At 31.4% G+C, this 27125-nt stretch overlaps 5 protein-coding genes and 1 long non-coding RNA gene across 12 annotated transcripts in view; 3 read left to right on the forward strand and 3 right to left on the reverse strand.

Moving 5' to 3' along the window:
- The first annotated feature begins 8146 nt into the window (after positions 1-8146).
- On the forward strand, positions 8147-9132 carry Rpl35 (ribosomal protein L35). Its single transcript, XM_083080096.1, has 3 exons — positions 8147-8232; positions 8588-8724; positions 8856-9132. The coding sequence occupies exons 1-3, from the start codon at positions 8230-8232 to the stop codon at positions 9085-9087; spliced, it is 372 nt and encodes a 123-aa protein (XP_082936222.1). The 5' UTR covers positions 8147-8229; the 3' UTR covers positions 9088-9132.
- Positions 9133-9378: 246 nt separating this feature from the next.
- LOC145960526 (golgin subfamily A member 2) lies at positions 9379-14082 on the reverse strand. Its single transcript, XM_083080065.1, has 13 exons — positions 13888-14082; positions 13495-13587; positions 12723-13280; positions 12446-12641; positions 12029-12194; positions 11792-11933; positions 11540-11719; positions 11257-11475; positions 10995-11180; positions 10616-10867; positions 10123-10456; positions 9745-9948; positions 9379-9631 (listed from the first exon to the last, which is right to left on the reverse strand). Exons 1-13 carry the CDS (start codon positions 13930-13932, stop codon positions 9438-9440), a joined length of 2769 nt encoding a protein of 922 aa, XP_082936191.1. The 5' UTR covers positions 13933-14082; the 3' UTR covers positions 9379-9437.
- Positions 14083-14317: 235 nt separating this feature from the next.
- Positions 14318-15542, forward strand: LOC145960533 (uncharacterized). Its single transcript, XM_083080087.1, has 2 exons — positions 14318-14422; positions 14508-15542. The coding sequence occupies exon 2, from the start codon at positions 14532-14534 to the stop codon at positions 15267-15269; it is 738 nt and encodes a 245-aa protein (XP_082936213.1). The 5' UTR covers positions 14318-14422; positions 14508-14531; the 3' UTR covers positions 15270-15542.
- LOC145960539 (uncharacterized) lies at positions 15532-17139 on the reverse strand. The gene is made up of 2 exons (XR_014435392.1): positions 15951-17139; positions 15532-15879 (listed from the first exon to the last, which is right to left on the reverse strand). It is a non-coding gene; the product is annotated as an uncharacterized LOC145960539 (long non-coding RNA).
- Positions 16047-26204, forward strand: Vnc (GNAT family N-acetyltransferase vnc). Of its 4 annotated transcripts, XR_014435391.1 has the most exons (4): positions 16047-16205; positions 17184-17965; positions 23503-25441; positions 25839-26204. XR_014435391.1 is itself a non-coding variant. In XM_083080091.1 (3 exons), the coding sequence occupies exon 2, from the start codon at positions 17381-17383 to the stop codon at positions 17933-17935; it is 555 nt and encodes a 184-aa protein (XP_082936217.1). In that variant the 5' UTR covers positions 16047-16205; positions 17184-17380; the 3' UTR covers positions 17936-17965; positions 23503-26204. The 4 variants fall into 4 exon arrangements, 3 of the variants coding, with proteins under 3 accessions (XP_082936217.1, XP_082936218.1, XP_082936216.1); XM_083080091.1 differs by having other exon boundaries at positions 23503-26204; XM_083080092.1 differs by lacking the exons at positions 23503-25441; positions 25839-26204 and adding an exon at positions 18169-18338.
- Positions 18571-27125, reverse strand: part of P130cas (Serine_rich_CAS and FAT-like_CAS_C domain-containing protein p130CAS) — a 184693-nt gene continuing 176138 nt past the window's right edge. For 3 of the 4 annotated variants that reach the window (XR_014435389.1, XR_014435387.1, XR_014435388.1), the window contains 7 exons: positions 25900-26029; positions 24920-25220; positions 24200-24546; positions 23587-23879; positions 22787-23143; positions 20867-22160; positions 18571-20621 (listed from right to left, as the gene is read on the reverse strand). Coding sequence is in view for 1 of the 4 variants with exons in the window: in XM_083080067.1 (XP_082936193.1) it covers positions 21873-22160; positions 22787-23143; positions 23587-23879; positions 24200-24546; positions 24920-25220; positions 25900-26029 (1716 nt within the window). In the remaining 3 variants the exon portion in view is untranslated. Of the gene's footprint in view, positions 22161-22786; positions 23144-23586; positions 23880-24199; positions 24547-24919; positions 25221-25899; positions 26030-27125 lie in introns of all 4 variants that reach the window. The other variant, XM_083080067.1, reaches the window with a different exon arrangement.

A 27125-nucleotide genomic window follows, 5' to 3' on the forward strand; every position in this document is an offset into this window, starting at 1 on the left:
ATTACCGGTATGTCACTCGCGTATCTGCAATTGAATATTTTAAATATTATCGATTTATTTATTCGTCGCGTTTTATCGCGAATTTTAAATCGCGGTTTATCTTATAAAAATTCGCTAGTAAATCGGTCGGCGAATTGTATATTCACAAACATTACAGACCTCAAATGATTGTTGAAATATTTTTGATTTTTTATACTTACGTGATAATAATTATATCGCGCTCGTGTCTATTGAGAGCTTCGATCATTATATTTATTTGTCGCGTTTTCTCGGGAATTTTAAATCGCGATTTATCTTATAATTTAATCGTTGACTTATACGTCGAAACTTTGTCTATCTTTCCACGTCTTTGAATATTGTCTTTTATAGTCTTCGCTAGTAGTGTAAATATTTTTTTTTATTATTTAAGAAGATGACCGGTAATTTTATTAATGATTCATCGCGATTATTTAAATCATTATATAAATCTTATTAAACTCTACTAATACATCGATAGTTAGAGATATAGTTAGATAGTTAAATTATTAGAGAGGGATTTTGATAAAATTATTTGTTCCGTTATTCTCTATTAAATGTGGCGAACAACGCGATTTTTTAATTATATGTTAATTATATTTAAAATTGTAAAGTCTTAAGTTTCATTTTATTTCATTTAACTAATCATGCGCGAGATGTATGTATTTTCAATATGTATTTTTCAATCGCGATATTTCTATAAAATAGCGTATTAATCGCAAATAAATTCGCAAATATGACAGACTTTAAACATCTGTCGAAATATCTTTGCACTTGTGCGTGATAGTAATTATATCGCGCGTGTCTATTAGGTGCTCCGATTATATTATTAAAATTATACATATCGCAATCAAATATTCCGAATATTGTCGATTTATTTATTTGTCGCGTCTTTTCGCGATTTGTAAATCGCGATTTATCTTATAACTTAATATTATCTTATAATTTAATCGTTGACTTATACATCGAAACTTTGTCTACCTTTCCACGTCTTTGAATATTGTCTTTTATAGTCTACGCTAATAGTGCAAATATTTTTTTTACTATTTAAGAAGATGATCGATAATTTTATTAATGATTAAAATCGCGATTATTTAAATCATTATATAAATCTTATTAAACTTTACTAATACATCGATAGTTAGAGATATAGTTAGATAGTTAAATTATTAGAGAGAGACTTTGATAAAATTATTCGTTCCGTTATTCTCTATTAAACCCGTTATTCTCTATTAATTATATCACGCGTGTCTATTAGGGGCTCCGATTATATTATAAAAATTATACATATCGCAATCAAATATTCCGAATATTGTCGATTTATTTATTTGTCGCGTCTTCTCGCGAATTGTAAATCACGATTTATCTTCTAAAAATTTGTAATAAATTCTATATTCGCAAATATTATAAATCTCAAATGTCTCGAAATATCTTCGCATTTGTTTGATAATAATTATGTCGCGCGCCGTCTATTAGCGGTTTCGATTATCATATTACAAAAATTATGCATATCCTAATCAACTATTCCTAATAATCGATTTATTTATTCCTTATCGCTCTCTCGCGAATTTTAAATTGTTATTTATCTTGTACTTTAATCATTGATTTACATCAAAGCTTGATCTATCTTTTCGCGTTTTGAATATTAATAATCTACATAAAATGCGCCAGTAATGCAAATACTTTCTTTTACAATCGGAAAAACTATCAATAATTTTATTAATGACCCTTTTGATCACTATTATTTATGTTTAAGCGTTATTTATATAAAACTAATTTCTATTCTTAAATTCTATTATTGTATGTCGATTATTAATAATAAATATCGCGTAATTCATCATCGCTAATCAGCCTTGTTTGGAGTATGTAGAAATTTTGAATAAATTTTATATTATACGTATATTTTGGATACTTTTGTAATTCTTTGTAATAATTTAAAATTATTCTTAAAAAATTAAATTGAATTTATTTTTAAAAATGTTTTAAAATTGAAATTTAAATTATCAAAATTATTTTCAAGAAGATTAAACAAATTGCATAATTATAAATGTTCAAGATATATTTTAGCATGTTATATTTGATTTTAAAAATTAAAAATATATCATATAAATGTGTAAATTAAAATATAGCTATAATATTAAGTCCAAATGTTAATGTTTATCAATATCAAATTATTTATGTTATTAAACATTTGAATAAATCGAGTACATTTATTTGATATTGATAACATCATAAATTATATTTTATAAATTGTACTTTGTAATTAATAAATTGTGTTTTGTAAATTGTAAATAGTTATAATTGTATATTAATTATAATCTAATATTGATATTTTTAATTATTGACATAGTTGTATAAAATACAATTATAACTATAATTATATTACATGAAATTGTATTTACGATTGTAAATCGTATTGTGTCTATTTAAGATGTAAATTGTAAATAGTTATAATTGTATATTAATTATAATCTAATATTGATATTTTAAATTATTGACATAGTTGTATAAAATACAATTATAACTATAATTATATTACATGAAATTGTATTTACGATTGTAAATTACGTGAATACATTCTTATGTAAATTACACGAAAAATTATCGAAAGTATACGTATAATGATTATACGTATATATTATATGTATATATATGAATATACGTAAGTATACGTATAATATTAATTCGTTAAATTAACATATTTGTTTCTATAATATATATTTTTGAAATATTCGTAAAAGAATAACTGTTTATATTTTCATATCAAAGAGTCATTAATAAATTCGGAAAATTTTTATATAAAATGTAGAATCGCGAGTCAATTATTATAAATTTAATGATATGCTTTCCGTTAGATTTATCTATTTATGAATTCCATATCGCGCGGAACTGAATATTCTTAAAATAAATTATTAAATTATGATTGCGAAAATACCATGTACTTTCCGCATTCTCTTCGCGTCACCTTCACTATTATAGGATCGCCAGTTAATTATTATGAATTTAATAATTTGCTTTTCATTTATATTTGTATTTACGAATTTTGTATCGGAGAATATTCATAAATAAATTAATAAATTACGGTTGCGAAAAACACCGTGTTTTTCCCACGTTCTTTTTCGCGTTCTTCTTAGACGAGATTGTCGTTTTAATAAAAGAATTACATTGCGTCATCGACTTTCCATCGTCGGTGCCGTCAACATGTCGCGGATGGCGGCATTACCACGTTTCCCCGTTGTAGTATTCTCGCGCCGTCGCGTTTTCGCGCTTCCGCGTTGGACTTTTCGTATAAAAATCCCAATTTCCTTATTGTCACGAGTCTCTACTTCCGATGCCAACTAACTGGGATGTTTCGAGTTTGCACACGTTGCTATGCAACGTACACTCTTGCTTCGTGCTTCGTCAAGTGATTCGGCCCGAATTAGTTAGAACTCGATCGATTGCTCGGAATGGTCGTCAATGGGTCCCTTCTCTTTGCTCGTCTACAGCCACACGCACTGCGTGTGTTAACCCTGTCGAGGAGTCGAGTGGATTCCCCTAGGCACGATTTTCGCTCGGTAAAAGGGGTTGCCTCCCCATTTTCTAAATTGCTGAATGTAAGCATTTAAAAAATGTGGGTATCCTCTTCTTTTGCCGTCTACTAGCCTGGTGTAGCATATAGCAACCGCGGGAGGCATAATTTGTCCGGGCGGAGCACCTGAAATCGTGCTTAGCGGGTCCAGGTTCGATACGAGATAGGATAATTATGCGCGAAAAAGAGTTGGTGAACTTCATTTTCCTCTATTTCCGTCAATCGTTTCGTCTTCTTTCCGGTTTGGGCTTAGTCCTTGCTCGTTGTATCGTTGCAATCCCGACCGGTTGGCTCGAAGTTGATTCTCGTAAGTGAAATGGGATTTTCGCTCGTACCGAAACCGGGAGTACCGTTTAATGTATAGGTATACATATTAAGTATATACATCGCGTGATCAAATATAAAATTTTTAATACAAGTTCTTATACAAAATTATCGTTTTAACAAAAGATTTTTATCGCTGTCCCTCTCGTCAGATAATATTCCTAAATATTGCTAATTAAATATTCAGAATTATCGAATAAGAGTGTGAAGATTCGATGTGATAAGTCAACGATTAAATATTAGCTTCACAAAATTTAACGATCACCTTCGATATTATAGAATCGCGAGTTAATTATTTTGAATTTAATAATTTGTTTTTTCAGTTATATTTATACTTACGAATTTCGTATCGAAAAATATTCATAAATAAATTAATAAATTACGGTTGCGAAATCACCGTGTTTTTTCCGCATTCTTTTCGCATTCTTAGACGAGATTGTCGTTTTAATAGAAGAGTTATCGTTGTTCCTTCCGTTAAATAAACGTTAATGAAAGTTGCGTGGCTCGTACCGCCGAGGAGTCGAAACGATTTTCATCATGGAGAATTATTTCTCACCGGTTCTTGTGAGATCCATTCGCGACGTCTAGTTCGGTGCCCTGTTAAAAATTGAGAATTTTTATTGTAAGATTGGAAATAATCCCAGGTTTTCCTGGCAATTTCCGAAAGCAATGATTTCGGTAGTAATTCAACGACGATACGCTTCTTTAACGTCGAATTAATTTAAATAATATATATTTAGATGAGAGAAATGTATCCTTTCTTTTCTTCGTTAAAAAATGTTCTTCATTATTAGGATTGGTATCATTATTGTTTATATAATGCCAGAATGATTTAATAGTAGATTAAATATGGATATAGCGTTGTGTATAAATTTCAATTTTTTAAATAATTTCATAATTTAATTAATTTTTATTAATTTTTATGATAAAAATGATTACGAACGAATATATTTTATTAATTATTAATTAATTTGAAAAAATTATTTAAAATACATGCACAAATTAACGTATCCAAAATATTTTTATAATTTTTGTTAATATAATATATTATATATACGCGAAATTATACATGAATGTTATATAAAATGTGCGAATACTTAAAAATTTAGAGACGAATCGAATGGGTACCCCTATATCAGTAAGATATTGATTAAAAGAAAAAAAAATTATTAATTTAAACGTTACAAGAATAAGAATTTAGATAATTAATCTAGAATTAATTATATATTTAAAATTATTTCATTTATTTTATTTTGAACACTATTTGAATTGAAATTTTTTAAATCTTGCTGTTATCGGGTTCGATTCGTCTCGCGCGCGACGGTACCCCAAATTATGTTTTCGCACATTTAACACAAACTCCAATAATGCATGTATTTTATTATTTATAAATATAATCTCGTTCGTAATCACATTTCAATAACAAAAGTTATATCCATTTAATTTTCAATAAAGAAATATATTTCTTAATAATGGAAGAACATGTTTTCTGACGTGAATATCAATTTCGTGAATTGAAAATAATGACGAGGGATAATTGTCTTTGATTTAATACTGAAATCATTGCTATCGGGAATAGTCCGGAAGATCCAGGATTCGTTCCCTCCTACGATGGAATTCCCGACGTTCAATGGATCACTTAACTTTTCTTCGCAGATTGATCTTGCGAAATCTGATGTAGAAACAAGATATTAATCGTTCTCCATTTTTAAGATCGCTCCTCTTTTTATATTACCGGTATGTCACTCGCGTATCTGCAATTGAATATTTTAAATATTATCGATTTATTTATTCGTCGCGTCTTATCGCGAATTTTAAATCGCGATTTATCTTATAAAAATTCGCAAGTAAATCGGTCGGTGAATTGTATATTCACAAACATTACAGACCTCAAATGATTGATGAAATATTTTTGATTTTTTATACTTACGTGATAATAATTATATCGCGCTCGTGTCTATTGAGAGCTTCTATCATTATATTTATTCGTCGCATTTTCTAGGGATTTTAAATCGCGATTTATCTTATAATTTAATCGTTGACTTATACATTAAAGCTTTGTTTATCTTTCCACTTTTTTGAATATTGTTTTTAATAGTTCGTGCAAAATGCTGGTAGTGCAAATATTTTCTTGTATAATTTAAAAGACGATCGATGACTATATTAATGACTGTTTTAATCGTCATTTTTTACATTATTTAAATCTTATTAAACTCCACTATTATATCGATTATTAGAGTGGGACTTTGAAAATCAATCGTTTCGTTATTTTCTATTAAACCACAATGCGATTTTTAATTATATTTTAAAGTTTATAGAGCTCATTTCTTCTTATTCAGCTAATCATGCGCGAAATAGGATATGTATTTTATTCTCAATCGTGAAATTCGTATAAAGTCGCGTATATATTAATCACAAATAAATCGGACAGTGAATTTTATGTTCATAAACAATACGGATCACAAATGTTTGATAAAATATCTTCGTCTGTCAACATTTGTGTGATAATAATTATATCGCACGCGTGTCTATTGATTCGATTATTATATTATAAAAATTATGCGTATCTCGCAATTGTGTGTGTGTGTGTGAATATTCGATTATTGTCGATTTATTTATTTGTCGCGTTTTCTCGCGAATTTTAAATCGCGATTTATTTTGTAATTTAATCTTTGATTTACATCAAAGCTTGTTCTATCTTTACACGTTTTAAATATTTCTTTTCATGGTCTGCACGAAATGCTTCAATAATGCAAATACTTTGTTCTACAATCGAAGAAATGATCAATAATTTTATTAATGACTCTTTTGATCATGATTATTTACGTTTATACGTTATTTATATAAAACTAATTAAATTCTATTATTCTATGTCGATTATTAATAATAAATATCGCGTAATTAATCATCACTAATCAGTCTTGTCTGGACTATGTAAAAATTTTTAGTAAATTTTATATTATACGTATACTTTGGACACTTTCGTGTAATAAATTTTATTTTGTATTAAGTTTAAAATTATAGTTTATATTAAATTTGTATTATATTTTGTAATACATATTTCTAATGCATTGTATTTTATATATTCTGCATTAAATTTTGTATATATATATTTGTAATGTAATTATTTTTATATTACATAATTTAATATTTTGTAATGTGTTTTTTATGTAATTGCAAATTAATTATAATTTACGTTGTATATATTATAATTATGTAATATATATTTTTTATATGTATTATATATTCTCTGTTTAAAAACTCTATTAAAAAAAATAAAAAAAATAAAAATTTTTTCTCCTCAATTTTTCCTCCCCTGTATCTCCGCCTTAACGAAGACATTTGCCAGGTGAGGAGGTTTCAGTACTCTTATGAACCTGAGAGCTATGCGGTAACATACGCCGATATTCATATAGGCCCATATTCTGAATCCTCTTTTATCGATAAAAGTGCCTCTAAAAGTGGCATATAAGCCTTCTGATTGGCTACAGGCCGCTTTTAGGAGCACTTTTATCGATAAAAGAGGATTCAGAATATGGGCCATAGTCTATTCTTATATTTAAAATCATTTGGACAACGTATGGGCACACATACATACACATATAGGTAAGTAATTTCTAAAAATTATTTTAATAAAAATTATTATTTATCATATTTATATATTATTTTCAAAATAATGATTGTTATACTCTGGTGCTACCGGCATTTCGTGCACATAGCACGGAGCAAAACCAGAAATTGTGCACATTATATATTACCCTCTGAGAACATTCGTGGACATTGGCTTTGTAGTTCATGTCCACGTTTTCAATGTCCATAGAGGGAGTATCGCTTTCAGGGATCACCTAAAAACAGATCATGACATCTCTCAGTCTTCTCTCTGGTAATGCAGTCTATGCGTTACATGTGTAAATCGGAACGCACCCTATAATATACGTAACGTGCACTATAGAATTTGCGGTACTGGCAGTAATTTCGGAACACGGCCAATATCAGTGCGTTTCAAAACTCATTCTAGACGGGTAAACGTGTAGTTCATACCATTGATTACCACTTTTCTCTAGATTGATTGTATTCAACATTTATTTACTCATTATAAAGTACCATTTTAATTGACCAATCAGAATAACGAAATTTTTGATTCTTTTACTCGGATTGGTCAATGAAACGCTGTTATTTTACTAAAATTCTAGAGAGATCATAGTGCTCTTTTTATGTTGGTTATTATGTTTCTAGTTAGTAATTTTGCAGCACGTCACGTCCCAGCAGCTCCTTCTCCGTCTTTTTACGTTTTCTTGCTGAAAGGAAATCGGTTCAAGATGGTTAGTAAATGTATAAAATAATAATCCGAATTTACGTAAAACATCAATGGCTAAGATATTTCGTTCATTCCATAAAAACTATGCAATAAATATGATTTAATTATTGGGTTGTTAATTTTTCTTTCAATTTTATTGGCAAGAAAAATTGCACCACGTAACCTATTCGAAACACAGTCATAAATAGCGTCTTACAATTGTTAAATTATGGATTGAAAAATTAAAAAAACTGTGTTCTGGATAGTATTTATCTTATGGAAAAAATAAAACTTAATCAAATTTTTAATAATAATGTGTAACACTTCAAACTCCAATAGTGTTCAATATGTGAAGATGCATTCAACATGTGTTATTTTAGGCGAAGGTAAAGTGTTCTGAATTAAGGACCAAGGACAAGAAGGAGTTGCTGAAACAACTCGAGCAGCTCAAGACAGAATTGACTACTTTAAGAGTAGCTAAAGTAACAGGAGGAGCTGCGTCAAAATTATCTAAAATGTGAGTTTTCTATGTGAAGCTAATTTTATGGTCTAATATTTTTGTAATATTTATTTGTAATAGTGTAATATTTTTGTGCAATATAAGTTATGTATTTCTACGAATCTCTCAAATATTAATTTTTATTACAGTCGTGTCGTAAGGAAGGCTATTGCACGAGTGTATATTATTATGCACCAGAAGCAAAAGGGAAATCTCCGCTTGTTTTATAAAAATAAAAAATACAAGCCTCTTGATTTGAGGCCCAAGAAAACTAGGGCTCTGCGTCGTGTTCTTACTCCTTATCAGGCAAGCAGAAAAACACTGAAAGAAATACGCAAACGTTCTGCATTTCCACAGAGAAAGTATGCTTTGAAGGCATAGTATGTATGTTTTTAATTAATACAAAAAATAAAAATTTCATAATAATATTGAGTATTTATTTACCAAAAAGAAAATTAGTAATCATTCTTTCCATGATCTTATTCTCTTGACACAAATATAAGAGAAAAATTCTATCAAAGCAAAATTATTCAAGGCACTGTATATTTATAAAGCAATTATTTTTAGACAAAAATCTTACACTCTTGTCCTTTTACAAGAAATTGATACAGAAGTTTAAAAAAGATCTAGAATTTTATATATACAAGTATTATGTTTTCTATAATAACTATATATTGTACAAATATGTGATATTTTATTATTATAACAAGATTAAAATAAATTACTCGTGATTACACGGTAATTAGTCTTCCAGAGCACCACGGACATGGATGAAAGTTAGGTTCTATAATACATGCATCTTTACAGTCTTTGATTTCTGTCAGAACATCGAGAATTTCTGACGCTGTTTTATCTTCGATCAATGGTAATTCTGCATTTTCTTGCTTTTTATTTTCAGATAACGTAGGGTTGTCAGTGTTTATTTCTGTAAAGACCATAAATATAATTATAATTGTTTAAAAAATTATATAATATTTATATCTTAAACATTATTTAAAAATTTAAAAAAGAAATTTTGTGTATTAAATATATATTTACTTTTATGGTAATCCATAGTTTCTGTAGAATTTATCAATGTTTCAGGATGTTTTTTAAGCAATTCAGTTACTAATACTTTTAATTTATGTAATTGTTGTTGTTGTTGATTACGTTGTTCTAGTAATTGACGGAAGGTTTGCTCTCTTTCCTTCCATCTTTCTCCTAGAATTGCTCGTTGTTTTTGATATAAAGTAATGTATTCTCCTATACAAATATATGTAATTAATTAGGATAAATCGATCTTATAATCTATCAATGCAATTCATACAAAACTTACACTTATGTAATATAACAAGAATAAAAATTAATATTTTCAAATAATACATGTTATAAATATATATTTGAGAAGTTAATTCTTTGATTAAATATATAACATACCTATAGTTTCTGTTTCACCCTGAAGTTGAAGAACAAGATGTTCCAATTTTTGCTTTTCATCAGTTAATTCAGCAACTTTTTCCATTGTTTCCTTAAACCTCTTTTCTAATTTTATAATAGGCTCAGAAGCATTTAAAGCATCTTTATTTCCTGGCAGTGATAAGTTTTCCGTTGTTACATTGTCATCATGGTTTTGCTCATTCTCGATTATCGATTGATCTTTGTTGATATTTGCAAATTCTTCGGAATTCTTCAAACATATCTCTTCTTGTATTTTGTTTTCCAACTCCTTTTTAAGTTCTTCATTTTCTTTTTTTAAATTCTCTATACAAATCTGTAATATGTAAATTGTAAATATGTAAGTAATATTACTATAATTTTACTAATAAAGTTATTATATTGAAATATTGGTTTTATATGGAAAAAAATATAGGAAAGAAAGATTATAAGTTAATTTATAAATTAACAAATTATTGAAAATTTCAGAAATTACCAAAGAATTTTGTAATTCTTGTTGGAGTGTGTGGGCATGATGAGATTGAGCTTGATAATGTTGCATTTGATCTGCAATTTGAGCATTTTGTAATTTTTCTTTTTCCAATTCTATTAAAGATGTTTCTTTTTCTTTTAATTTTTCTTTCAAATTATCCATTTCGGTTTCAACAATATTCAATTTTGCATTTAATTTTCTGCCAATATTTCTTTCAGCTTGAAGTTGTTCTGTCAAATCTAATTTGGCATTGCTCTGAAAAAGGAAACAATTGTTAAATTAGAAAATATTTTTTCAATGAACAAAAATATACATGCTAAATTTTTTCTAGAAAACAATTACAATTAAAAATAAAATTATATTGTGTAGCTACATTACTCACCAACGTGACAAAAGCATTTTCCATTTCAGTTAATTGCTCCTTCAATTGTTGATTTTGTGAAACAGCTCTAGATGCGCCAAGTTTTTCGCTTTCAAGAGCTTGTACCAATTTTACTGCATTTGTTTCATCATCTTTTGTATCCCGTAATTCTTGCACTTCTTTTACTAACATTTCAATTTCCATTTCCTAAAAGTGTTTTATGTTATCAAAAATTTTTTCTATAAATTTTTTATAAGCTACTATTTTCTGTGCATATTTTTACTTTTTCGGATAACATGGTTTGAAATTTTGCCTCCCGTGCGGTTAATTCCTCGATATTTTTCTTGAAATTATTTATCTCATCATTACGATTTTGCAATGGAAGTAAAGATTCATTTTTTTCTTTTTCTTGTTGAAGTTGCTGTTCTAAATCTGATAAACGTTGTACATAACTTTTCTCTCTGTTTTCTAATTCATTGATATTTTCACGTCCATTTTGAATCTGCAATTATTCAATTAAAGTTTTTTATAATTTTATTTTTTATGAATAGAGTATTTATATGTACCTCCTCGACCAATACTCTTAGCTGTCCACTCAACTGTTGTATGTAACTTTGACATCGTCTACTATTATCATCCTTTTCATTATTCACTAACTGCAAAGTTTTTCTCATTTGATCTAATTGTTGTTCTAGTGCTGTGACAGTTTGATGTTGAGACTCTAATGTTTGTGATGTATCAGTTAACTGTAATGAAATTATTTGTATTAATTTTGGGATAAGATTGCAATCTTCAAAAATAATCATACACAGAATTACCTGTTGTATTCTTAATTCATTTAAAGAAAGTAAAGCTGCTTTTTCTTGAAATTCTTGTTGCAGATTAATAAATTCAGTATTCTTTAAATTCAACTTTTGTTTTAATTCTGAAGTTTCTAATTCCAGATCTTCCTTTTCTTTTCTGAAAATAAATTATCTCACAATATGTATTTAAATTATTTCACAATATGTATTTAAATTATTTCAACAAAAAAAGATTTAATGCCTATGTAATACCTGAGTTCATGATATTTTTTTTCAAGCTCATCATAAATCTGTTGTATTTGCTGAGCATTTTTCTGAGTGTCAGTAGAATTATTTTTTGTTTGAGCTAATTCTTTCTCAAGCTCATTAATACGAAGCTGACTATGTTTCAGTTTTCCATTCATCTCTTCTAGTTCCTCTAAATATCAAAGACATTTAAATAAAGTAAAGTAGATCAGTAGATTGTTTTTAGAAAATCTATGAGTGAAGTGAGAATATTTAAATATGAGCCTTTAAGTGTGTTGAATGATGTACATCAATGCTTGATAATGACTGATTTATATATTCTCACTTAAGTCAGATTTAATTATAATAATATTACTAATATTGAAACATTTTCAGGATAAATTTTAAACATTCAGATATTTTACAAATGTCTGAAATATTAACCTGCATTTTGTTTTGCAGTTCTCTGACTCTGTGCTAAAGCTGCTGTAAGCTCTGCCTTTTCTGCTATCAGAATGCCAGTAGTTTGTGTATGAACTTGCAATTGCTCTTTCAAAGGATTTACTTCGCGAACGAGTTTGGCCTCAAACTCAGAATCCTTTGTAGCAAGAATTCCTTCCAATTCAGCCACTCTGCTATGCTATTATTCCGCACATAACAACAATACAATTAAATATAATAGACAATATAATAGTTACAAACTAAATTAAACTATACTCACATAACGACTGACTTCAATGTGTAAATTATTCACAAGTTGTTTCTGCTCTTCCAGACAAGTGGTTAAAAATTGATTGCGACACTTCAGATCACTGCCAAACAAAGATGGATCACTATGATCTGTATCATCAGTAAGCACATTAGCAACTTCTGAAGCCATTTCTAACAAATGTTCTGTTTGTACCATTGGTGATCCATTAGATACTATGTTTAAGTTATATTTCCCATCATTTTCTTTAAGCTGTGAATCCGGCTGAAGATGTGTAGAATCTTTATCACTATTGTCATATAATATAGTGTTTTCCAGACAATTTTCCAAAACGTTCTTTTCATTTGTTACTATTTTACTTTCTGTTTTATCTATTAAGTTATTAGTGTCCATAAAAACATGATTTACTATATTTTTCTCTTTATCAATAGAAGCATGATTTAATATATTTTCTTCCTTATGTACATTTATTTTGTCCAGATGTTCTTCAGATTGGGCTAAGTTCTCTGTGTGTTGTACTTCATTGTGACTATTTTGATCATAAGGTTTATCTGCTTCTATAGTTTGGCACTATCAGAAATATTATTTCAATAATAAAATTCTTACATAAGATATCTGAATCTTACTATAAAATCTTAATAGTATTTTCATAATATAATGTTATATGATATATATATATTTTAATTTTTTTTCATAAAATAAAAATATTAAATAGATTTATATATGTATATTTAACGGAAACAAAATAAAATTTATTAATTATATATCATTATCAAATTATTACCTGTGATATAGATTCATCTATTATATTTGTATCTTGCTGCTTGTTTGAGACTCCTTGTGCTTGCAATCTTTTTTGTAATTGGAATTCTTTTAGCTAAAATAAGAACCATAAAAAAGGCATAACTTTATCAAAATAAATTCAAGAATTAAAAATTGTATAAAATAATAAAAAAATAAACTTATATTCTATTTTAATAATTTGTAATATTTAAAGATTTGATAATAGTTTTATAATAATATTAATTTATGTCAACAAAAATTGTGACACATAATAAAATAACGCTCTTACATCACTACAGATTAATTAATCCATACTACTTATATCGAATATACATGACAATATGATAGCTTTGAAAGTTGTCAACGACGTGTTTAATCAACCGTAATATATTACCTTTTTTTTAGCAGCTAATAATTTCTCTGTTTTACTCAGATTCATCGTGCGACAGCTTTCGTTACAGGTTCGTCAAATATCACCTTGTATAAAAAATTCTAGGAACGCTTTACATCGTCAAACTGGAAAATATTGTAAAGTGACGAAGACAGGCGGAAAGGTTATGGCCTCATGCTACGTGTACCGGAAAGTGCTACACCGTGTCATTTACGAACGATCACTTGTCATCACCTTCACGTTCACGTCACGTTCACTTTTCAAGGCAAAATGGGTGTGTTTGACACCATGAAAACTTTCAAATCGCTGACCAATGAGGACAAGAGGAGCGAAGATCTCTTTGCTCTGATTGGTTCGAAATTTTCGTAGTGTCAAACGAAACGCATTCGATGCTGCATGTCTCTGATATCTCCGACGTCAGGCATTTCCGGATCGAGCGCATCCCATCTAGACATTTGCACATTATGGCTTAGAGTTATTGGCAACAGTGCACCTGCGATATAACCCAAAACAATCGTTAAGAGTTGACGACTTGAAGGTTTGAAATATGTGATACTTATATATTTATTTAATAATTTCGAAGAGACTATGTATATTAAGTTTGTAAATTGAATAATTTATAGTGAGGTGTGTCATCGCTTTCAAAAATGCACGCATCTAACTTGGTTTCACGTGAAGACTTCGCAGCGTTCATCAATAGACAGAGATTATTAGTTGATCAACTTTTGATCGTCGAAAATAATCGTAACCCACGTGTTATACATGAAACGGACGATACTGAAAAGGACGAACGCGAGGGAAGTTTAACTTTGAGAGACGATAAACAGAAGAGAGAGACTAAAAAATTTCGCGGCAAGGAGAGTATCTTTAAACGTCCTGAGGGCCCGGCACCACGCGCGAATTTTAGAAATATTCCGGACTATCACAGGAATCCACACAAATGGGTCAAGTATAGTTTGGATGATGTATCCAGTGAAGACATGACAGAACGCAGTAATATGCAAGCTGCCATGTCATTTCTGAAAGAACTGAGGGCACGCAAGGAAAAGGAAGAGGTTGATCAATGTGAAGAGAAGATGGATATTGAACCTGAATCAGATTTGCAAGATTCTGTGAAGTTTAAATCTAAGAAACGTACATCAACATCACAAGTAAAGTTTAGAAAACCTCAGACAAAAGATGCGGCAGAAGACTCCAAAAATGTTAAAGACAGTAAACTAGTATTCAAAAGTAGTAAGATTATCTTGCCAGAGTATGTGGTTGGACAGAGACCGAAGAAAATATCTAAACAGAATAGACCTGTAGTTAAAGTTGATCGTTCAAAAGAACTTAGATTAGATCATTTACATGAACCAGATGAGGAAGAAGATAATAAAGATGTATAGTGTGTAAAACTATTGTATATATTACAGATATATATAAGGATTAATTATAGATATATATACTTTTTAGTTGGAATATCAAAATGCACAACTATTTATAATCTTTAGAAGTAAGTGTAAATACTTATTAAAATTTGTGCATATTTTCGAATTGATATCTGCACAGTATACAATACAAATGAGTATGCTTTATTCCAAATAAGAAATAAATATGAAATATTTAATAACAAATATATAAACATTTAATATACTCAATCTCTTAGAAGCTAATTATCTGATTATTTAATCTGTAGCTTATGTAATATAAAAAAAAAATAGAAATAATTAACAAACAAATAATTTGTTTTTTGTCATTTTAATGCATGTTTTTGTCTTGCAACATAGGAAAAGTAGATAGTTTCATTTCAATATAAGCTAAAGTTGCGTTACTACACTATGTTGCTTTCGAATATTGAATAATAAAAATTCAATTACATATAAATAATAAAAATTAATAAGCACATATTATATGTATGCTTTGAAGATGATCCTCTTGATAGGATTCTTTGATATATACATTAATATCACTGCACGATTCCCGAATTTAATGATTACATTTCTCATTTTTCATAATCTGAAAAATGAAAATTATGTTATAATCATTGTATTCATTATTAATTGTACATAGATATTATACACACACACATATATATATGTATGTCAAAAACAGCTGTTGAGACGTTGCCACTTCTTATCCCGTTCATGACCAACAGTCATGATACACGAGTACCTAGATACGATATATACGACTCGAACGCGCCAAAAATTGATGTAACTTCACGGCACTTATGGCATCCGTTGGGTTAGGTGCATTTCCTGTCGGCGAAATCGTTCACCGGTGGAAGGGATTTAAAGTCTCGTGGAAGTGATATCGACGGTCCGAGCTGCTGTTGGACTTTGGTAAGGGTCGTAAACGAAAAACGCATTGCAATCGTGACAGTTTAACGTAACGCTTATGCGCATTTACACCTGCGAATTGCTCGTGGAGGAGAGGAGGGGAGGGAGTGAGTTATAACCTCTACTCTTCGATTCTCAAAATGGCGTGTGGCTGTTGCTAAAGGATAAGCGAGAACTGCGCGTCGTTATCGTGCCAAGTTCGCTCTCGAATCTTTCGTCGTTTTTCATCGAGACGGATTGCACCCCACTCGCGCGAAATTTTCGCCGATGTAGTTATGCGCGTACGACATAGGGTGTAATTTTTTTTCTCTCGTATTTCTTTGTTCCTTTATTTCTTGATGGAAATCCCGGTGGAAATTCTCCTCACGGCGTTCTCCGTGATATTCAGTCTACTAATAGTGTTCCTCCTTGTTGTGATGGGTAAGCTACTCACAAGTGGTTCGATTACATCATATGACATAATCGTGTTGTCGGAAAAAGTTTCTCGGCTTGCTTGCAAGGGAGATCGCGCGAAAGTAGCCTCTTCTATTTTATATTGCTGAATGTATCGTTATTTAAGTACCTTACACTACACATGTGCACTTGTGTATAGATAATTGTGTATAGATATACCCAGGCACGTTTTATGAACTTACAAAATTAATGCAAATTTTTTTTATATTTCCTTTGTTACTTTCCTATCCACTTCTAATTAGCATATCTTACTTGCATTATCACAATCATATTGTTCACAATTCACTGACACATTTACATTGTTTTTTTTTTTTTATTCAAATGTATTTGAATATAAAATTATGTTTAAATCTGTAAATTAATAAATTTGATCTTGATTAGCTTGATTTAATCTCGTTTACCCAAATTTCAAATTGTTATCCTTAACTCAAACTATAAAACTTAGTGAATATAATTTATACATTTTATATTATTATTACTTTGTCTTAATATTGAATTAATATCACATAATAATTTCTATCGTCACAGGTTGGTACTTAGTCTGGACGTTCTTTCTATCACGATTCCGCTTTGTAAGAGAATTGACTGGGAAAGGAATGAGCGAGTCGTCGTCCGTAAATGATTTGAAAAACGGTCGTTCACGCATCAAGAAACTTCGTCGCGAATAATTTAACAATATTAAAGCTATCATTATATGAACGATTGCAAGACAAAACATATCCAAGATGTCTGTAAATATACGTTGTGCGACTACAGAGGACTTATTGAATATACAACATTGTAACTTGCAATGTTTACCTGAAAATTACCAAATGAAATACTATCTGTATCATGCTCTCTCTTGGCCACAACTCAGTTATGTGGCAGAGGATGAAAAAGGTAGAATAGTAGGATATGTGCTTGCCAAGATGGAGGAGGACTGCGAAGATAATCCTCATGGGCATATTACCAGTTTGGCAGTGAAACGCTCTCACAGAAGATTGGGGATTGCACAGAAACTGATGAATCAAGCGTCTAGAGCGATGGTGGAATGCTTTGGAGCAAAGTATGTTTCATTGCACGTCCGAAGAAGTAATCGTGCAGCTCTCAACTTGTACACAAGCAGTTTGCAATTTGAAGTATCCGAGGTAGAACCAAAATACTACGCAGACGGCGAAGATGCTTATGCAATGAAACGAGATCTCACTAGTTTTCACCATGAAAAGGCTCTTAGGGATAGAGCGCATAAAGAGGGCAATGTTCATACACACCTTGGCAGATGTTGCGGTGATCACTCTTAGTCTGTTCATCGCTGCTACTATCAAAACCAGGTTGGTTTTTAAAACTGAATAAACTTGAAAACACATTTATTTAATATTCTTTCTGCTAAGGAATATGAATAGAATTTGTCGATTATTAATTAATTGAAAATAATTATTAATATATAAAGTTACTTCTTATGGAAACTTTTCCACTTATCAAAAGTCTGACCAGATACATACTGATAAAATGTTTTATATCTAACTGTGCACAGAAGCTACTTGTTAAGACTTGCATAATGGGGAGAAATTGGATGTTGGGACTGTTGTATCTGTCAATTGACAGTTTATATTGCATAGATATATATTGTGAGTTTCGTTCACACATCAAAATGTAATAAAAATTAATAAATTGTAACATAAAGAATAAAGAATTTTCTGGAAAGATTGTCTATATTTTTTATCACGATCTTTTTTTTTCTCTTTTGAGACTTTATTGTATGAACGAAACTATAATGTACAAATAATGCGCTAATATGCAAAATTAATCTTTCAGGATGTTAAAGTATAGTTGAAAAAAAAAGGATAGCAGAAAAAAAATATTTTATAGTATTGAAAATGTGGATTCAATTTACACATTCTGACTTACATTACAATCCAATCTATGAATATTCCTCTCGATAGATATTTTCTTTTTAATACTTCTTGATTATTTCAGCATATTTTGGCTTAAAAATTATTTTTGACATTGCACAATATTCAAACAGATTTATTCCACTATTGCATCTCAGACATACTATTGCGCATGTGTGTGTATATGTGTGTGTGTATGTGTGTGTATACATACTTCGTTTTTGTAATAGGAATATTTATGTGTATATAATATATAATATATAATATGTATAAATATATATCTATGTATATATACAAATAAGGTGTTCTTAACGTAACATAAATCAATTATTTAGTTCATAACGCATCTCGGCTTTGCATTCAACGGCACGAAGAAATTTTCAATGACAAAACGCAGGAATTGTCCGTGCTATACTATACTACTGAAAGCATGATTCATTAAACCGAGTTTTCGATGTAGTAAATTCCTCTAAAACGATATCACGTATGCTATATCGAGAGTTTCTTTCTCTTTTCTTCAATTTTTCTATCTTAATCTTAGAATTATCGCTCTCGATATGTAGCTTGTAGCATAATAAGTATTCCTTATGTTTACAATAATATGAAATACCGTTGCATATGTGTATACGTTTAACGAATATATGATCGCAAGAATATACAATTACTGCGAAAGGATTATCCAGGTACAATGTACAAAAGGGAAATTAAAGAGAAACGATAAATCGTGTTTTTCTTGACGGATAAAATAACATTCGCTAGCCTGCGTTAAAAAGAGAAAAAACTATTAATACTTAATGACCATGATATACCTGAATATACGATAGTTGAACGCGAATGATAAGCACCTATCGACTATCATGTAAACTTCGAAATATACAGTTCTAGATTCTATATAACTGCCTGCCACATGTATATTATATTACAAAAAAAAAAACGCTTCGCTAATAAATTATAATACAGGTCTCGAGGTTCATGTATAAACGTTTCTCTATGCGATATGCTTGGATATATAATTTCTAAAAAATAAACTGTAGAATATATCAATGTCATAAGTCGCATCTGCGAAAAGAATCACTTCATCTATGTCATAATAATAATTATGACAATCAATCTCGTAATTGAGAAAGAAGAATGTCGAAAGATAAAAGTCCTTATAAATAAAAATTATGAATAAAAATTTTAGTAAATGCTCGTTATCATTAAAGCTGCAACAAAATAGCCGCTTACATTTTAATACACGGCTAAAAGTATAACCGCGTCACAGTCACACAATTATATCTCTATTATTTAATCGAGGCGCAGTAAAATAAGTTGAATAGTTTTGCGAATTGTGTCGAGCGGATCTTACTAGTTGGCAAGTTATTTTTAAGTACACTTTTGCATGTAGATGCCAACGAAACAATTTACGCCACAAATTAACGATTAGATTTATATATATATTCCTGACTTCGAGAATTATGCATTTGAAGATAATCCAGTTATGATCTTTTGGTAATATTTTAACGCGAAGTTATTAATTATAATTGTGTATTAAGATATAAAAAAGACAGTTTTGATTGCTAGGTAATTAGAAAAATGCAATTCCATGACTGACTTATCACATGATAGAAATGCAAGACACTTAGAAAAAATGACAACATAATTTTTGCAATATTTTTCTAAATATTTGCGTTGTTTGCATCAGTCTCTATTATGGAGGTTTCGAATATGTGCTAAGTTAATAAAATATTCTATAAAAATTCGGTCTATAAAAAAAGGCCTCGGTATAGAAAGAAAAAAAATGCGAGTATGCATAGTTGCCGTTCAAATTCTTACGACAATATTTCATTTGATCCGCCGCTGATCGCGGTTCACGGTGTGCGCTCGTGACTAATTTGGTTATGGAAGAACCTGGTAAAAAGGCCTGGGTGTCCGAAAAATTCGTAACCCAGTAGTAAAAGCTTCATATAAAATTTTCGTTTAAAGTTGTCCTCCAAAAGAATCGTTTGTAACAAGTAATACAAGTTCGTCTCTGCACGCAGGATATCCCAAAAGGTGTATATTCCCTGCATTGAATTTTCTCTCTCTTGGTGTCAATTTTTCACATACGATCGAACTAGAAAAACAGAAATGCGGTTGTTCCTCAATTCAATATTAGTATTCATATCGATCTTTCGCATTTCCTTTAATAGCAATATCAGTTAACTGTAGCTTATTCTTTTGTTTTTTTAATCTAGTTCTAAAGAATCAGCGAAACTAAGATTATAGTTAACCGACATCGATGAATTCAACTCTAAAAGAGAGATATGAATACGCGTTGTCATGTATACATGTATGTTCTACTGTATATTGTATACGTACATCTATGAGACTACTAACACGTTTAGCTGCGTACGTGTTGACGTGTATCCGAAATGAGCTCCATTCCGAAATCTGGATCATCATGGACTTCAGTGTCTATCAAGTCGCGAATTCGTGGAAGCCCATTCCGGGAATGCTTCGCACGTGCCAGAAAGCTATTATTATAACTCTTCGTTATACTCAACACGTCTACCTGAAATGTCTAGTTGAACGATACGGCTACATATTTTCTATGAAAGATTACAATTGTTAATATTCTCGAGTACATTACAAAGACACTCGTTCCAAGGTTTCCTTCATTTCTTATGATCTAAATATCGGAGCTTTGGCAGTAGCAGGTTCTTATTTTAGGCCACAATTTTTTTATAGTGCAAATGGATAATTAGCTCTGTACTGTACACATAAAGTGTGTAAGTATCCGGGGATTTGGTTTTTGTTTTGAAGCATACATACGGAACATCTTGTTTGATTATTTCGCCGTTTAGAGTTAAAAATACTGTCGTCAGGATTCCAAGCAAACTTCTTTTGCGCTAATGCTCTTTCTTTTTCGATAAAAATATCAGGCGCCTTCAATATCACTGTATTCCTCATTGCATTCTTTAATGCTGGCTGAATCTCGAGATAACAGCAATCATCAACCATTCACATCTCGTAGATAACGCTTGAAGGACCATCCATTGAAAATTTCCTGAGATACTTTTGATCCATTTTTATACAGGAAAAAATATTCATTCTATGAACGCGCTGTGAATTTTCAGCGACGTTTGTTCAAAATCTCGACAAAAAAGATGTGGACAACAGATTCAACATGATTCCTCGAGCGTTGTCTTCGAATTACTAACGATTGCGATCAAATCTGATCGCAAGGTGTAAACCCTAAGATGCGTTGTGTTTGAATCTTCCGCAGTCTCAGAGTTTTAACGAAAAAAAAAGAACTACCAATCGTAAGGATTGCATTTCAATTCAAGGAACTTGTAGTTACGCGACTGTGTTGTGATAAAGATCTTCAAGGCTGTTGAGCGGACTGTATCATGGCGACTTTGAGATCTTTAGCTAGATGTGAGACATCGACGACGCTATCGACCATTTCCTGGACCGCAGTAACACTCGGGAAGAACTGAGCGGCCTGCTTCGTCTTCTGCACGGTTTGCGCGAGCGCTTCGTTCAGGGCATTCGCACATTGCAATACGCGTGTACGCACATCGTTGCGCGTCACGTTTCGGTGCACCGTGTCGCCGATGTGCACGAGCCGGTGTGCACTCAGCACGACAAATTTACCGTGAGCCAGAAAAACCTGTAATTTCATACATCATTCATATATCATTAAGATTTATTTTTGTTTTGTTAAACAAATTATTAAAATTATTAAAGTGCTTTCTTGCATTGTTCAATACAAGAATTTTTATTCATTGACATATTGATTTATTATATAAACAAAAGGAATTCGAATCTTTTTATAAAAGATGTGTTTAAATTGAATATAACATTTTTCAAAATTATAACATAAAAAGATGCCTTATGCTACGTTTTCCGACAGGATATTTATCTCTAGCGATTTTTATGACTTATGTGAATTCCTAAAATAATTAAACAGATCTAATCTAATCTCTTTTTGTCGAAAGACTACGATAAAATACTATATACATAGCTTTAGCTAATATCGTCAAATAACAAATGCCTTGCGTAATTATATTAGCTAGTTTGAATAATGATAGTCTATATATTATTATAAGTGTTGTAAAAAAGTGTGACTATGGATATAATTCAAATCTCAAATTTTATCGAGACAAGAATGACACTCTTTGCCATTTTATCGCCAATGTCGAACAATAAATCTCTCGATATATCTCCAAATATTTTCACGCGAAAAAGTACATTGTGGATACTACAAGTACCACAAGAAATTTCAAGTCAATTCACCTTGGGTGGTTGATTATGCTCGACTGTTTGTAGAAAAGCGTCGATGGCGTGAGTCAAGTGCGCGCCGTGCGTGATCACCTGTGCAGCGTAAAAGGCCAGCAATTGCTTGTCGTTGGGGTCCATGGGCGTCGGTGTCGTGGGTGGCATCTGAATCGCCGCATTGTCCGCCTCGGATACCAGCAGATCGTAATTGCTGCGCAGCTCCTGCGGCAACAGGGCTCGTAGTTCCTCCCGTTGTTTCGCCACGACCTCTCGCGAATCGAGATTCACGTAGTCGTAATCCTCCCCGGGGCCGCTATTATTGCTACTGCCCGTGGAAATGATCGATGCTCGTTTGAAAAGCAACGTAGAATTTCCCTGCACACATAAAGTCTCTATCATTAGTAATAAGGACTTAAGATTCCTATCAATGTCATTAAAATTATATTTACATAATCTATCGTTCTATAAAAGAAACGTAGATATTTTTGTTCATCCATTTCAATTCTCAAAAAAAAAAAAAATTTTTTAAATTAAAAATTAAAAAATTAATTTTCTACTTAGACTTAAGAATTTGTTTTAATTCCACAGAATATAATAATATTATATAGTAAAGTCATAGTGATTAAGAAACTTATCTATTTATACAATGCATTTTAAAAAAAAAGTTTGAGAAGATCGATATTTTTCCACTTATATTAATTCATCATTTTAATTTATATTAATTCATTTTCCAGGATTACACGACGATTCAATTAGGAATCTATTAAGGTTTTGGAAGTCATTACCTGACAAATATATTACTTGCGAAAGACGCTCACCTGAATGAAACTAGCAACCTGACGAACGTCTTCCGTGAGCGCTCGAGCGCACGCGATCAGCTGATCGAGGGGATCGGGCTGTACAGGCGGTAGCAGCGAAGGCGGTGGTCCGTTAGTAGGTGTTGGTGTATCACCACCGCCGCGGCAGAGCTTGCTCGCATCCCATTCCATCGTGTCCAATTCGGTAGCGGCTTCCTGCACGAGCTTGTCGGAATCACGAAGCGCTTTTACTAGCGGTCGTAATTTCGTTGCCAGACCTTTATCCGGCGCTTTGCCCGCATTGCCTAGCGTACCTATGCGTAAAATATTATTTTTTAAAATTTAGCAAGTATACATAAATATAGTTTTGTAAAATTTCTAGATAAAATTGTGATTGTGTCGTAAATTTGAACAATTGTAGAGATAAAAATAATATGTTAAAAAATCTAATTTATCTCTTGTATAATTTATGATGAATTTTTTCTGTGACTTTATAATCTTCGAATTATTTCATGAGATTAATAAAAACTAGAAAAATTATAAAATATGAGGATGCTGTTTATTTGAAAAATTGTAAAGATATCTTCAAGGAATTTTTAAAGACAAATTATATAAAGTAACGGAGCTTAATTACCTTCCGCGAATTCAGCTAGATCGTGCAGAGACGTTCGGAGTCTGAGAGCAGCCAGTCTTAGGTCCATAAGAGTGGCGTCCAATCGTTGCGGTGTTCTCCATCCAGGGCTCACGAAACCCAGTAACCTCGCTATCGCGGCGGACGCCTCATTCTGCAATCTCTGCAAGCCTTCCAGGGCGGAGTCCAACTCCAGCGGAAGCTCCTTGCTGACTGGTACGTCGTAAATTTGCTGCGAGGGTGGCGGGGGCGTCGGAGTGTTCGGTACGGGAGTGTTATGTCGAGACGGCAACGAGGATACTGGAAGACGTGGTCGAGGTACATCATAATCCGGAGCGGCCAAACTCGATCTGAAATTCAAACCATCATCCATGTAGCGAAGCCAAAAGGAGATTAAATATTGAGAGTCTTTAAAATTTATTATTGATAACACTGTACAAATATATGTCGAAATTTTCTAGCGAAAGATTGCGAGCTTGGAGTCTCGAGATTCCTTTTGACATTTATAATTGTCATGTCTTTAAATCATTTTTCGCAGGATTTCCGAGAAACTTTATTCAGTCCTCAATTTATTCCGAAACTTTTAGATATATTATTCTTGGACGCATGTAAATCTCTACGATTCCCGTATCTCTGGCTCCAAGGACGACTACATCATCTCTGTAACTACGACTCCATTTGGGAGGAATTCCTGCGAATAACGCGAAATGCGAGCGAACGTACCTGTTCGAGCCACTGAGGGATCCGTCATTGGTGAGGCTGGAGGCCGAGCTGCTGGGCGTGAGGGGTTGCAGGGGTCGCGGCACGTCGTAGCAATCCAGCGGCGTGACGCCAGAGCTATTTGAGTTAGGCGTGCAGGATGTCGGCGGCCTCGGGATGTCATAGCACGACGGGGCCGGGCTCGGGCTGCTCGCCGGCGACGATATCACCGGGATCGCGCGCGGCGGTACGTCATAACACTCGTTCGCATCGCCTCCGTTGTCGACGGAATTCCGCGCGCTGTTACTGCTGCTGGTGTATCGCCCTAAGCATGTACAAGTTCGCCCGTTTGACAAAAGAAAGAGAAATTTCTCTCCGGGTGTTTGTGTGAACTAACTTGTCCGAGCGTGTTTAATGGGGTGTTTTGTGAGATTTCTACTACAGGTCCCCAGGAGCTCTTTGTTCGGCGAACAACGGGATCTATTTAGCGAAAGTGTGATAATAGGAGACTAATAAACTTCAGTGTAAACTACTGGAACAAAACAGGTGCGATAAATAAATGGATAATTTTATCGATATAAGATTCACAAAAAAGACTTAATATTTTTTTGAGTTTATATTTTGTATAAAATTTATATATTCTTTTTATTCTTAAAAATAATTGTATATTCTGCAGAAAAAATATTCTGTACACAAGCTGTAAAATTTGATTGAATTTTGATTCTAAATCGCACAAAAAGATATTAAATATTTGAAAATAATAATTTTTTAAAGATAAAAAACATAAGTATATACTTCAAGATAATATTTGAAATTATCAAAAAGCATATAAAATAATGAAAACTTATATATCTGTGGTTTTAATTAAAAATTTCGAAAATACTCTAACGCAGTTTTCTTTTCGCAAAATTAATCGATATGTCAATTAATGAACAAACTTTAGCAGACGGCTTCATCACAATGACCATTCGGTTAGAGATGGGGCGTTTGTGAATAATATGCACCTGTATTGTGCGAATGCTCATTGTTCGTCGAGTTGAGGGGTGAGTCGTGTCTGGAGGGCGGCGCAGGACTTCCCCGGCTGGCTGGAAGGTCGTACAGGTAGACGTCTCCGCATTTCTGTGGTGTAACAACCTGCATAATCAAAAGCAACGATTAATTATATCCAGTTTAATTAGTAGATTCTGTGTTCTATGTCATCACATTGTCCATTTTTCATCGTACTTAATTTTATGAATGCAGCAGTGAACTTTTGTGTGACATAAATTTAATTAATTGTACTTACTCAAAATAAAAATCTAAATTATTACATCCAGATTATTTTAACCATTAAATGTCAAATATAATACGAATTAATAAAATTTGATATGCGTAACATCTAAATAGTATTTTTGAAAATAAATGTATGATTATAGTTTTAAAAAAATTTAATTTAATATAATTATAATTATAGTTTTAAAATTATAATTATAGTTATAATTATAATTATAGTTTTAAAATTTAATTTAATAAATTTTATTATCAGAAATTTTTAAAGTAAAGTAATAACTGAAAAAGACAAAAATACTATTTTTAATAGACTAAACAAAAATACTATTTTTAATATAAATTAACTATTAATTTGTAGTTGGGTCTGTTCGTTTCATGATAAAAAATAAAGGTTTTAAATTAATGTTCACAATCGCAATTTTGCCTTATGGTAAATTATATACCTACATCTTTGCAAATTAAATATCGCAATTTTATATTCGCGCATAAGTTTTATTGTGGAAGCGACAAAGATTTTCCACGGTTTTCCGATAATTGAGTTGAAAAAAAAAAAGAAAAAGATAGCGGAAACTGATTCGATAGACACCGCAGGAGCTAAATCCACGTGAACCGCACTCGTGACGGAACTCGTAACGAAGTTATTTGCGCGAACGCCAATCAGCTCTGTTACTCTTTCCGCTAAGGGCAATGTAACCTCGAGGACCTCGTTTGAATGCAGCCTGCTGCAGCTCGGGATTAATTCTACGAGATCGCTAATTGAGTTTCCTACGAGAACTCGGTAAAAAAAAATGGAAATTTCGATTCCCCATCGGCGAAAAAGCGCCGTTCTTTCAGAGGAAGCACACCATAAACTTCCATAATTCATTTTGCAAAGAATTTCGCAGAATATCTGACAAAAATATATTCGATGAACAATGCAATATTTTATATAAGAAATTGATATAATTTAATATTATTTTTT

This window comes from Camponotus vicinus, unplaced genomic scaffold (assembly GCF_025532165.1).
Source record: "Camponotus vicinus isolate PSW18456_S1 unplaced genomic scaffold, iyCamVici1.0 SCAF_10, whole genome shotgun sequence".
Classification (NCBI taxonomy): domain Eukaryota; kingdom Metazoa; phylum Arthropoda; class Insecta; order Hymenoptera; family Formicidae; genus Camponotus; species Camponotus vicinus.

Bases quoted from the DNA above. Each gene is read 5' to 3' on its own strand.
- Rpl35 (XM_083080096.1), top strand. The intron at 8,725-8,855 runs GTGAGTTTTCTA...TTTTTATTACAG, and splicing joins GCGTCAAAATTATCTAAAAT to TCGTGTCGTAAGGAAGGCTA.
- LOC145960526 (XM_083080065.1), bottom strand. From the start codon at position 13,932: ATGAATCTGAGTAAAACAGAGAAATTATTAGCTGCTAAAAAAAAG. The intron at 11,181-11,256 runs GTAAAAATATGC...AAACACTTTTAG, and splicing joins AAACCATGTTATCCGAAAAA to GAAATGGAAATTGAAATGTT. The intron at 10,868-10,994 runs GTGAGTAATGTA...TTCCTTTTTCAG, and splicing joins AAAATGCTTTTGTCACGTTG to AGCAATGCCAAATTAGATTT.
- LOC145960533 (XM_083080087.1), top strand. From the start codon at position 14,532: ATGCACGCATCTAACTTGGTTTCACGTGAAGACTTCGCAGCGTTCATC.
- Vnc (XM_083080091.1), top strand. From the start codon at position 17,381: ATGTCTGTAAATATACGTTGTGCGACTACAGAGGACTTATTGAATATA.